The sequence below is a fragment of the Anas platyrhynchos genome, chromosome 2, assembly GCF_047663525.1.
Source record: "Anas platyrhynchos isolate ZD024472 breed Pekin duck chromosome 2, IASCAAS_PekinDuck_T2T, whole genome shotgun sequence".
In the NCBI taxonomy this organism is placed as follows: Eukaryota; Metazoa; Chordata; class Aves; order Anseriformes; family Anatidae; genus Anas; species Anas platyrhynchos.
The window spans coordinates 145581364-145594765 of record NC_092588.1 but is presented as its reverse complement, the minus strand read 5'-3'; the positions used below and the strand labels follow the sequence as shown (position 1 = coordinate 145594765).

The 13402-nt window shown below is 36.0% G+C and overlaps 1 protein-coding gene across 6 annotated transcripts in view; it reads left to right on the top strand.

Annotated features, from left to right (window-relative positions):
* Positions 1 to 13402, top strand: part of CUL2 (cullin 2) — a 46391-nt gene that overhangs the window by 18494 nt on the left and 14495 nt on the right. For 3 of the 6 annotated variants that reach the window (XM_027450502.3, XM_027450500.3, XM_027450501.3), the window contains exons 6-12: positions 2245 to 2327; positions 5083 to 5169; positions 8585 to 8681; positions 8774 to 8884; positions 10129 to 10291; positions 11472 to 11596; positions 13199 to 13306. In XM_027450502.3, coding sequence (XP_027306303.1) covers positions 2245 to 2327; positions 5083 to 5169; positions 8585 to 8681; positions 8774 to 8884; positions 10129 to 10291; positions 11472 to 11596; positions 13199 to 13306 — 774 coding nt within the window. The remainder of the gene's footprint in view (positions 1 to 2244; positions 2328 to 5082; positions 5170 to 8584; positions 8682 to 8773; positions 8885 to 10128; positions 10292 to 11471; positions 11597 to 13198; positions 13307 to 13402) is intronic. The other 3 variants (XM_072033807.1, XM_072033806.1, XM_038174748.2) reach the window with 1 other exon arrangement.

Sequence of the window (13402 nt, the reverse complement as noted above, 5' to 3'; positions counted from 1 at the left end):
CATATTTATGGAATTATAGGGGGGGAGGAATGATGACACTACTCTTCAAGCTTCCTAGAAGTTGATTATTGGACAGTACAGAATATCCATAGCTCATCATTTCAGTGGGTTATGGGGAGGATCAATGTTTTTAAGCTTCACCAGACAGTCGATGGTTTGAGACAAAGGTGTTCTGGATAATGTCTAGAATTCCACTAACCAATTTTTTACTATCTCACTCCCCACTATTCTTTCCATTTCTCTTTACAAATGCTGTCTTTGTAAGCTGTAATAGTGGGAGGTAAATTTTGGCTCCTGTGGCAGTGAAGTTAATCTTTGTTCGTTACTGATGTAGGAGTAGATTTATAGCAGTTACTCCTTTGCTCTGAAAAGCAGTGGGGATTGGAGTCCTACACACACAATTCAATGCACTTAAACTACAGTGTTCCAGAAATAAAACTAGTTCACATTTCTTGACCTGCAAGGCATTGGCCAAATGTATCAAGTCTTTGTTTTGAAAGCATTTTCTTTCATTTTGGTTCCTGTTTAGGATTCTGCCTTGTATTCATTGGACTACACTAGGGGCTTTGACAAAAGTCCATCTCCATTGTTCATCACTTTAGAACGGACGGAATTATCACTTAAATATTTTTGGATGATTGGGATGATCTGTCCTTTATCTACCCAAGAGCAAATGGGCTTATTTTATGTATAGGTCTTTTCAGTCTCGTGATGAAGTTACAAAAATAATATCCAGTATTTAGAATTTGTAGAAACAAAGTTCTCTCTGTGCACTGAAGTTTCTGTCTGAACATCAGTGACATGTATTCATGAAACTGTGGGAGCTTTTCAATAATCTTAAACAAGACTACGTGCCTGCTTAGTTCTTCTGGGGTATGTCACAATAGGAACATACGAGACTGTGGAAATATGTATGAAATACATATTGGCGTGGCCTCAAACATTTTATCATTCCAATAGGTGTTCCAGACGCTCAGTAATTCTTGTGCTAGGAAGACAGGATGAACTCAGTATATAAAAATAGTCTGGTAGTGCTTGCAAAATGAGATATTTTTTTGTCAATATTTTATGAATGCTTTATGAAGGGTATTGCTTTTTCTGAGTTGAGCTCATGTCAGTGACTTCAGAGTTCTGAGTTTTTAATGAGGGAGAGGACTCATGGGAGCCCTGAGCTAGTAGGGAGTTAGGCTGTCTTCTCTTTTTTTTTTCTTTCATCACGGGGAAACAAATTCTGGAAATTGGAGGAAACTGCCATGTTCTCTATTGTCAGTCTTAGGGGGAGAAGTAAGATCAATTCCTCTTTTCAAGGAGAAAAAGGTCTCCTGAACTGATAGGTCAGGTTGCTGGCTTGATCTGTCTGTAGCTTACTTGACAAGAAAATTCCAGCAGACAGCTTGAAGCTCTTACAAATTGGTCTTTAAAAGAAAGGTTTATTTTGCAGAGTGAATCAGATTGGATGCTTAGTAGCTAGATGCCTACTTTCAATTAAGACATACCTCCCCGATATTTCACGTTTAACAGCTAGGGAGCTGTTAGTTGTGTCAAAGGTTGTTTAGCAGCAAACTCCCTCAGTCCTCACTGGTTTGGGGCAGTTCAGTCTTTCCCAGTTTACCACCTATTGGAAGGTATCTTTAGAAGTCTCAAATATGTGGGGGTCTTCCCCCCACATACCAGGGATCACGTTATCCCCTTTGGACTTTAAATCTGACTTCTGACTGCCCTGTTGCAAAAACTCATTTGAACAATTGCAGCAATGTTTATAAAAATGGGGTGTTTTGGAAGTGATTACTATACCCACGAGAGTTTGAAATATTCAAGCCTGTTTGATCCCTGTAGTGATGTGTTAGGGACAGGGTCACCTGGATGCAAGGGATCTGTATGCTACCTTCGTACAGATTGCCTAAGAGACATTCTGTTTTGTCAGCTGAGGAGATTTGATACCATTTCTATAAATACTGGTGATTGTTGCAAAATGGCGTCTGTTCTTGAGATCTGCAGGGCAAACATGGTGTTGTTCTTCATTCATGTTTTCTCTATGCTTTATGCTAGGAATTGTGTGTCTGCACATGTTTCAGATGTGGAGGGGTATCCAAACAAAATCATTAGATATTCTTCTTTTTAAGTTCTTTATTTTTAAAATCCTGAACTGAGAATTGGGAGTTGTTATCTCTGCTATTTTTTTAATTTTATTTATTTATTTATTTATTTTTACTGATATAAACTTGTGGTGTTGTGTCCTGACAGCTAGCTCTTGATATGTGGAGAAAATTAATGATTGAGCCGCTACAGGCCATCCTTATTCGGATGCTCCTCCGAGAAATCAAAAAGTGAGTGCTTATTTTTTTTGCTTTTACACAGTGTGGGGGTATTGTACTACTTTTTTTTCAAAAAGTCTAACCACTTTGATCAAACTGGTTTATGATTTGATTGTAGATATGTTCTTGTCTGATAATGCTATTCTATCAGCTTTTATAAATGTAGCTATATGACTGCTATTCTTTTATGTGGAAGAAGACTGAGAAGGAAAAAAAACTTCATTTACTGTAACTCAAGTGTAGTGATCTTTTCTGTTTCAGCAACCTGTCTTAATAATAATGTGACTGGGGAATAGCTGGGATAATTCTCCAGGGCCCAAACAATGTCTTCTACTTCTTTCTTGATCCGATGCTGATTGCTTATGGTTTCTGTGCTGTCAGTAAATATAAGGTCTTACGCGAGGATTTGCCAAAGACAGAAAAGCTTCATTGCTTTGCCTGGGATTCAACATAAATTATTGCTTATCTGCAGCATCTGGGTTTCTGTTGTTCAGATGAGTGACTTAATGTTCTTGGTGCTTTACATTAATGGTGAAATTGAAATAATTATTTTTGGACTTTGAGGGAATTTATTGTTTTATTTTGGAGTCTTTGTTCCTTGACGTCCCTGGTAATTACATGGTAGATATGGTTGTAGTATCCCCATTAAATTCTTAGGGCTTTTTAAGTTTTGATTTAAAACCTTTGCACTATTTAACTCCTATAAGATCTTTTTATTTATAAATAACCAGAAATTTTGAAATCAACTACAGACGCTGTATCAGTTTCTACACTTTTACTGCTAGCTATGGTAGTTCTGGAGTTGCCTAATGACTGGGATTTTTTTTTAAGGAATTGCATGCCTCTGTGACTCAGGTGACTAGGCTAATTACATAAACTGAAAGAATGAGCTTATTTGGCAGATGAAGTTACCTTAGGATGTGGACTTCATCAGCCAAAAAGCTGTATCCATAAAGCACTGGAAGACTGATCTCAATATTAGAGCGTTTTCTTTTCCTTCCTGAATTAGATTTCTGAAGACTTAATAACTGGCAGGATGTTTCTCTCAGGTGGTATTTCTGAAGCCAGGAGATATTCACTTCTGGTTGTTGAACCATGCTTTCTTTGTAACCAGTGCTAATGTACCTTCTTTCATATGTTTACCGTAACAATTGTACTACGGCTTTATATTTACTAAATGAAGATTCCCTAATTCATGGTGAATAAAATTCTGCCTTTTTACATCAAGTGCAGTGAAACTGAATATTTCATTGAGAGGTGGAAGCAGAAATCTTAATGTTTTTTCAGCAGACATCTGATGCTGCTTAAAAGTAATGGTATAAATTTACCTTGAGGCTAACTGTGGACCTGGAAAGGATGTTTAGGTCATTAGCTTCACAGGATGTTAGATCTTGAGACGGTAACATGCTGATGTTATTTGTTAAACATTTTCAAACATTTTAAATAAAGCTTGAGTCATTGTCTACAGTAGTTGGGTCTGTAATTCCCCCATACACCTCTTTTTCTAAAAATACCTATCTAACTATCTGTATTAGTTTTGTTCTAGTCATTTTTTGATCTGTATATCATGTAATGAACTATGTAAGACAACTTAGTATTACAGCTGTTCTTCCTGATACCATGAAATGGGGGGATTGCTGTTTGTATCCTGAAGATTGTCTTTGCATGTAACTGCAGTACTGTTGCTGTTCTTTGCTCTTAGTCCACTGGTTGATGCAGGTTGCAAGAGACAATTTTGAAGTCTTTGTTGCAAGTGGCTGTTAAATGTCTTCTAGCGTTGAGTTCAGCAAATCAGGGATTAATGTTTTTAAAGAAATGGATATTAATAAAGTGCATCTATCAGAGGCACAAGAGTATGCATGATTGTTACCTAAAATAAATAATAAACTTAATAAAATTACTAATATATATACTTAAACTTATCCATCAGATGTCTTTAGTGTAGTAATTAAAACATGCATGATTTAATTTATTAAAATTTATTTTACAGAGAAAATAGAATTTAAATAGATGGACAATTGAACTTCTAATACCAGAAGATTTTGCATAGAATACAATACACAGAGTTAATAACCAACAAAGTAGTCAAATGGCTGTGTATAAAAGTATGTTTTAACTATGTCTTTATTGTACCAGGAAAGATATGGAGAGCAGAGCCATGTGTTTTGCTTTCAGTTTTTATGAATATGTTGAACTGGAATTTAAAGGGGGGGGGGAACAAAAACAAAACACGAAAACAAACAAACTGACTAAATTCTTACACATGTCCGCTGTTTTTAGAAGCTATAAACTTTTGCAATACCTATTAAAAATACATTGAAATTAAACACTCAGGGCCTGTGAAAATGAAGAAGCACAGATAGTAACTTGTGGTTCAGCGGAACAAGATGGTTAAACAGCTCTAAGAGTTTGCTAATGCCACGAAGCGGCAGGCAGTACCCTACCTACTACCTTTCTTGTGCTGACTTTACTTACCGAAGCCCTTACTGATCCAACTCAACAGCTAATACAACAGGAAACCATCTAGTCTTAATATTTCAGTGGATTGGCATGATGTATCAGTTCAGCAAAGACTTAGACGAGTGCCAAATTAGTGAAAGAGGGGATGCAGAAGCCTGTGACTGAGCAAAAGGGAGTAGTGTTAGCCCCCTTAAACAGCAGAGAGTTGTTAAATCACTTAAGCCAGGCTTGTCTGACTGCACTTCTCATAATACAGTTCTCTTAATACAGAGTTCTGAATATAACACTTTCTTCCCCCTCCCTCTAGCCCAAGCACTCCTTCTACAAGGCAAGCTGAATATCAACTTACGCATTTTTGTTTCAACACAACAGGAAGCCGACAAGATCTCGAATTGTGAGAAAATTCATCTCTGAAATTCTTAAATAATTTGGAAATTATGCAGGTGCTAGCTCAAATGTTGGTGTGATTAGCACGGACTAACCAGGAGATGCTTCTCTACTAAACACAACTAACACTTTCTAACTAACCGAACCTATTCCTCTCTAAGCTGATACAAATAACGTAACATTTGAAAGAAAATCTATTAGAAGTTAATAATTTCTTTTAAAGTGTTCCAAACAGGCTCTTCTGGTTCAGGACACGTTCTGTAGTTTTAGACAGGCCATTGGTCTGACACAGCAGAACACTTGAATAATGGAATCTTCTTTTAATGAATGTAGGATTTATTATTGTATATTGACCTTTAAATGTGTGCTGTATGGATATAATAGTACACTGTACAGTATGTGTTAAACTTCCACAGTTAGGTTTAGTCTTAAGGCTCAAGATGGAGTTAATAAAACAGCTCAATTTCCTTGAGCTTTTGCTTTGTAGTTTTCTGCATTGAATTTGAAAAAGGGAACCATATCAGCAGCAGAACTGGAGGAGCTTTTATTTCTGGTGCTTTATATTTTAGCTTGATTCCCCACCAAAAATTATTCTTTCATTCTCTTCCATCCTCCCACGCTGTCTTGTGACATCCCTACTTCAAACTGGGTGGCAGCTGCTTCTCTAAAAATTTGCATCCGTACTGCCTGCTGACTACCACCACACAGAAAGTATGCAGAACAAACATCCACCTCCTGGGTCACCAGTTTGTCTCATTCGAGTTCTCATTACTGCAACTTTCATAACAATAGTCCTTAAACCTTCTGCAACAACTGAGACTTCTATCAAGTTTTGTTGAAACTACCCATTTGTTCTCTAAGTTACCTTGAGAGGCGTTCAATAAATGTAAATAAAAACCTGATGATGCTACTGAACTGAGGAGAGTGATACTTTGGAGACATATGCTGCATATCTTGGAAACTGTACAGCTGAAAATAGGCTCATTTGAAGGACAGGTTCATACTGAAGTTCATAACATAGTTCTGTCAATAAATTTTGTGATAACTTTGCTGTAGGTGTGTAATGCTCACCCAGAGGAAACCTAGGTTAAATTGCTTAAAATTCTGTGAGTATGAGGGAAAAGAATGGGGAGTGTTGGCATCTGTGAAGTACTTCTTGGCAATTATTCTATTATTTTTTTTTTTACTGCATTAAACTATTAAAACAACACAATTCTGAAGGAAAACTACACCATTCTGAAGGCCTTGATGAAATCGGGTGAATCTAGCAGTGTGTAATTTTCCTGATACTAAGAATTTTGTTGCAAGTTTATCATTTGATTGGCAATCCCATCCTCACTACCACCCTATTCAACACCAGCTTATTAATTCTTACTTCTTTGTTGTGTACACCCAGCTTCCCCCATGGAAGGCCAGCTCTGCATTGCCATCCTTTTCCTCTATTGCCTTTATGCTGTATGGCCTCTGCATCTAAAAGCCTGTCTTCTCCCTTGCAGCTCAGGCAAGAGCTGCATCTGCTGCCTCTACTTTTTGTTAAAAAACAACAAAACAACAAAGAAACAAAAAAACCCCACTTCTTCTAATGATATGTTGCCCTTTGAATTCCCTAGCCTTGACCTTTGCTGCCCCTTCTCCAACATCTACATGAGCTAAGGTCTATGAATCAAGCAGCAGGGAGCTGGTTCATCCTCAGTTACAGTGCTTTATCACCCCTGTCTTTCCAGGTACAGAAACCTGCATGCCGAGGCAGGTTCCACCATCTCTTGGCAGAGCCCAGCTGTCCAATATGCTTACCTTCTGGTCCCCTAGCTTTCTCCATTCCATGACATTGCATTGTTTTCAGAGCTCATGCATCACACAGTCTTACTGTGCTGCTGGGCACCTCCTGGATGGAACTGCTTCCAGGTCCTGGTCTGGTGTTACACATCCCACTTCTCTTCTATGAGGTGCTGCCACCTGTCCATCATGTAAACAGACTTAGTAGAGGAGTATTGGAAAGAATGTGGGATGTCATTGCACGTACCCTAAAGCAGACCTCTTGTGCTGGCTCAGCTGCCAGAACCAGAGGAAGCCTTCCTATCCCCCAGGGGAAAGAAAATTCTTTCTAGTCATCATGAGCTTAAATCTAAGGATTCTTAGGATACGGCGGTATTTAGAAGCAACACGTATACTCAATAATGTGGACACAGGAATATGGTGTGGTGTGTGTAACACAGTAACTGCTGCTGTGGCTGCCCTGTTAAACCTCTCTGGGATGTCTCTCATGGGCATCCTCTGTATGTTTTTCATCAATTCTAAAATAAAGGCAAGGAAAGATGATTTCTCCATTGTTCCACCTGCAGCCTAGATGTGTGTATGTTAATGCTTGGATTTGAAGTGTTTACGCTGGCTTTGCCCCCCACCCCACCCCACCTCCCCGCTATTAATTTTTAAGTCATTCCTGTAACCCACTCTCCTGAGCCAACAGAGAACTGATTTTCTCTTTTCAGTGCAGACTTGGTAAAATTCCTATATCTACAATTATATATGTGTATAAATGTATTTAAATATTGAAAGCATTTGGAATTACAGCTGTGGATGTTTGCCTGTAAATATACTTTTTTAAAGTAGTATTTTAATCTTATCTACAAGTAGGAGTTAAGGATTTTTTTTTTTGGCAAAGTGTATGTGAAAGGTAGTCTTTTTTAGAACAGTTTGTGTTTCAGGAGTGCCTCTGCTGCTCTGAGTGGGTCTGTTATTTCCAGTCTTTGCAAAGGAATGAACACTGCTAATTGTAGCATGCAAAACACTTTTTTTTGACATTACTTTTGTTTTCAACTGAATGGAACTAAAGAGAATGTTTACTTTATTTGAGCCCACTCGCTTGAAGCTAAGAAATTGACTGGAAAATGCAAGGCTTTCCTTTTCCAACATAAGAGTAAAGATTGTGCCAAGTACATTATTTGTTCTACTTGACATCTGCATGTTGATTGAATAGCAAATATTCTGAAAAGCACACACTAGGCTTCTTGGTGTGATGTTGGCAAAACTTACTTTATTGGCAGAGATGGGAGTGTGAAAGTAATCTGTTCAATGAAGGCTACAGATACGAGGTGGAGCTTAATGTAACTTCTAAAGTTCTTGCTTAGACTATGTATGTAGGTTGGAATACTTAAATCCTTAGCAAATATTTGGAAGTTTCATGATCTTCAAATGCTTGTGAATAGTTTATGAATTGCCACTTTAACAATTTAAACATACAGGAGAGAAGAAACAGCGTATTTATTTATTTTGAAATTAATCCTATTCTTTTTTTGGCCAATTTAAACAGAGGAATTTACTAGAAAATGTTTTCATCCAATACTAAGTTATTTCATTAGGCTATCAGATTCGTTACACCTAGATGTCTGCATTCTCATGAATGTTTGTTTTCACTATTTCAGTGATCGCTGTGGAGAAGACCCAAACCAGAAAGTAATCCATGGGGTTATTAACTCCTTTGTTCATGTTGAACAGTATAAGAAAAAATTCCCCCTAAAGGTAGATACACATTTCTGATTTATATTCTGAATTGTGAATGTTAGTCTAGTATTTGCATTATTTGCACTTAAAAAAATATTTCTCCCCTTTAGTTTTATCAGGAAATTTTTGAGTGTCCTTTTCTGAATGAAACAGGGGAGTATTATAAACAAGAAGCTTCAAATTTATTGCAAGAGTCAAATTGCTCACAATACATGGAGAAGGTAAGAGATTCTTCTGTACACGTGTAGTAACTGAAATACAAGATTACCATTTTATAAATGATTCATGTGTTCCTGTTCTGTTCCATATTTGTTCTTTCTCGTGCTTTCTTACAGTTTGAGATTATTCTGATGGCATGCTGTATCTGAATATAGATTAATAACTTTGCCTAAATACATTATTTTGAAGCTAGCAACCTATAATAAATGATAAACAAATTGCATGAAAAGTAAAAATAAATATAGATATTTAAAAAACAGCAGTTTGATCCTTATTGCTTCCTCACTTCTTTGTTTTCCTTCTGTTTTTTCATAAAAGCACTTTATCTGTAACATGAGAGTTTTAGCAGTGTAATGTTTAGGGAAAACTATATGGTGGAGTAGTTACAGAGCATTTTTTAAAGATTATATATTCTGAAGATTATATATTTTCATTTTGTTTTGCGGTTTATGAAGTCAAGTTTTGGTACCTGTACCGTGGTTGAGAAGGCAGAGATTAATATAAGACTAGGTGTTAGTCCTTGGTGCTGTGCTGTTCACAGTAACAAGACGGAAAAGTTGAAGATAAGGTTGGGAGATTGCTTGTAACTGTAAGAAGCATAATGTAATAGTTAAACACCTGAGGTGAAATTCAGGGACAGGCTAAGGCTTCAACTGAACCACAAAAAAATGCAGATTTATCTTGCTTATTAGTGCTTTGCAGTTGTGCTAGTCTCCCTAGCATCCTTTCATATTCACCAGTTAAAAATACCTTTATGTCAGATATTCGTGATTTCTTTTATGGTAATACCTATTTCATTCATTGAGATTGTAAAGAGAGTTTTTCTGAATAGCTCAGGTGTAGATCTGTACATGTTTATGTACAAGCAAATGGGTTTAGAACAGAAAATTGATTTTTATATTTACATATGTATATTATGTACATACTTGCTCAGAAGGAATAGAAGAAGTGTAGTAGGAGAAATTGGTCACAAAGTCAAAGGAAAAAGAAATTTTGAGGACTAATGAATGCTATTAGATTTCCAGTAGTGACTGAGAAATAGAAGATTATGTTAATTCAGTAACTGCCTGATTCAAATCAGCAAATTCAATTATTCAGCATCTTGGGCGAGTTCATTTTTACCCTTTGGTTACTCATTTCTGTCTCTTTTTGTCTCTTATTCTATGTATTTATACTGTTCTGTATTCATGGATCTAAGCTGTTTGTTAGTATTTCATTTGCTCTCAGTTTAAAAACTTGTCTGTAGGTTTTAGGTAGATTAAAAGATGAAGAAATGCGGTGTCGGAAATATTTGCATCCGAGCTCATATGGCAAAGTGATTCATGAATGCCAACAGAGAATGGTAGCAGATCACTTGCAGTTTCTACATGCAGAATGTCATAATATTATCAGACAAGAGAAAAGAAGTGGTAAGACTTACCGATCTCAAAAAGCATGAAATGTTTTTTATTTTATTCATTTAGCATTGCAATTTATTATTTTTATTCAGTGAACTTTGATGTGCATAACCATTTTCAGCTGATATATATTACTCATTGAGAAACTCAATTCAATTCAAAATGAGGTTTTTCTTTTACCTTTCAAGTTGTCATCATTCTCCCAAATATACAGTCTAAGTCTTCCTTTGCATTTTACTGTGAACAAGCCTTCTTTTGGCTGAAACTCTTTCCCTTTCCTTGTCATAGTCAGCTTAAAAATGCACTGAAGTCTTGTGTCCTGTAGAATTAATCATATTTTATGCTTGTGTTTTCATTTGTAAACCAGTGGCTCTATCTTTACAGATTTCTTCATCTTCATTTGATGGGTCAGGATTATAAAACATTTTGGCTTCTTTCCATAGCCACTTTTTATTGTCCTGAATTTTGTGATCTCTCCTCCCAAATCCTTTTTTACAGAAGCAGATGTTCTTACATTTATATTCCCCCTTTTTTTTTTTAAAAAAAAAAAAAAAAAAAAAAAAAAAAAGCTTCCTGATAACTACATGCCTTTTACCCTTGAAAGAATAGTTATTCTTGCATGGAGGATGGTATCTATTATGTGAAACAAATTATTTTTCACAGGCAGAATGTATTTAATACTAGTGATCAACTTTCAAAGAGTTTTTGCACAACTGATCATGGCTTGGATTTTTTTTTTACATGAATTTAATAAAACCAGACATTGCTTATTTACAGATTTTCTTACCTGAGAAAAATCTCAAGCCACCGTTGGAGGAAAACAATGTCAAGAAGACATCAAAACTGATCTTAGTCGGCTGCTGCTAAGGGAGACGTAGGGAGGCAGAGGATTAAAAATAAACTAGCACAATACTTTTCTTTACCAGCCTACCTGTCCTTTTGGAGTCTATCCTAGATACGCACTATTGGAAGAGTAATGTAGTCCCAGTGGCAGTACTCAGTAAATGTTAATACTAGCCCTGCACTTTCCTTTTCTTCTTTTGTCGGTGATTCAGTGTATGTTAAATATTTTTTTCAAAACAGTTGGTCTTGTTTCAGTGTTTAAAAGTTCTGTGTGAAATTATGATACTATTGTAAGTGTTGATTTTTAGTGTTTCTAAGCATATTCTATAAAAATGTATCTCTGTTGCAGACATGGCAAATATGTATACTCTCCTTCGTGCTGTGTCAAGTGGTTTACCTCATATGATTCAGGAACTTCAAAACCATATCCATGATGAGGGCCTTAGAGCAACCAGCAATCTTTCTCAGGAAAATGTGAGTTTCTTTAGGCAGCTGAAATTACCTATTTGATTGACATTCCTAATGAAATGTTTACCCTTTTCTTTTTAGTATATTATGTTTCTTTAATTTTGTTTATATGAAATTGGTTTGGAACTTTATGCATAAATTGTAGTTTCTAATCAGCAATCTGAGCTGTACAACACATATCTATCCTGAGAGTTGATTGTTGTGATCTAACCAAAGCAACTACAGATAGATATTTTTCATTGTTGCTTGTTTAATGCTGTTGTGGCAAGTAGGTCCTTTTGTTGTATGTGTTTTTTTTCTATTGTTTTGGTTTGTTTTTTTTTTTTTCCCTGACATTTGCTGTTCTCATATGTTAGTAACCAGTGATACGATTTAGTTGAGCTATGTGTTATTTGTAAAGACTTGACATCCTGTCCTGATTTCAGTGTGGTGTTTTTCAGTAATAGTTTTGTAGTTTCATGTTTGTATGTGACGTTTGAAAATACTGTAGCTTAATTGCTCTACCGAAGTGGTTTTGTTTAAACTTTTTTTTCAATCGTGTATTTAAATTACTCAAATCAATTTTTGTTCCTTGAACATTACTGTTCAGAGGAGAAAACAAATATAACACCACATGGAAGCTCTTTTGTACATTTATACATCTTGCTGTCTAGATCTGTGCTCAATGTAGGACTTTAGCTATCCAGTATTTCTGTCTAAAAAAATAGAGAGATATGAGCTGTTGCAAACTAACTTCTGTTGACTGCACAGGAGTCTGCTTACTCCTCATAGCTCCTGTGTACCTTCAGAAAATGGACTGAAGTATTTAGTAGCATATTTTGATTTCCAAAAAAATAAGTATACCAAGTCTATTCTTTCAAGCTAATAGTGTCTCCACAGTGAAATCAATGCAGACCCATGAGGGTGATTCATAGCCTTACCTAGGTAAACTCAAATGTGAAATACTTGGCTCCACTATGTGGAGTACTTTGGCAACAAAACGTTTCTGCTGTGTGACCTGATAATGCACTTGGGGAGTCAAGTGACATAGTGAGTGCATTGCACACTCTTACATTGCAGCCTGCTATATGATCTGTGCAGGTGCTCCTTAAATTCACATCAGTTGTTTCCACACAAAATATTTTGCTGAAAGGTGGCACACTAAATTTGATTGGTAGCTGTTCTTCTACGTAGGAAAGTTCAAACGTCTCATCCAGCTTTCTGTATTCAGAGTCAGTAGAAGAAACAGCTAACTTATTTCAGTAGCTTTCCACTTGATTTCTGTATTTACATATTACCATTAACAATTTCTGAAAGTGCTCATAAATTATGTTCGGTCGTTATGGAAAAGATTAGATAGCATCGGAACAGTATAGACTCAAATATGTGATTGACTCTTAATGTAACCATAGACTTTTTAATTCAAAAACGTGCTCAAGCACACTAGTACAAGAGTATGTCTGCAGAAGCAATCCTCTCAAAGGTTTAATTACTAGTGATTTTAACTTTTTATCAGAAAGAATAATTAGAAAAAAAAAGTACAATTAAAGTAGATATAATTATGTTTGATATTATTATGATAGTAACCCTTTTCTTAATAACTTGCTTTCTGTTTTATCTCCTTTTTAGATGCCAACTCAGTTTGTGGAGTCAGTTTTGGAAGTGCATAGTAAATTTGTTCAACTTATCAACACAGTTTTGAATGGTGATCAACACTTTATGAGTGCCCTTGACAAGGTAATTTTAACCTATTAAGTATAAAAAAAAAAAAAAGCATTGGAAAACAAAATGTGAAACCCTGTTTCAGGTTCACCAGAGTTCTTCAGGGCACCA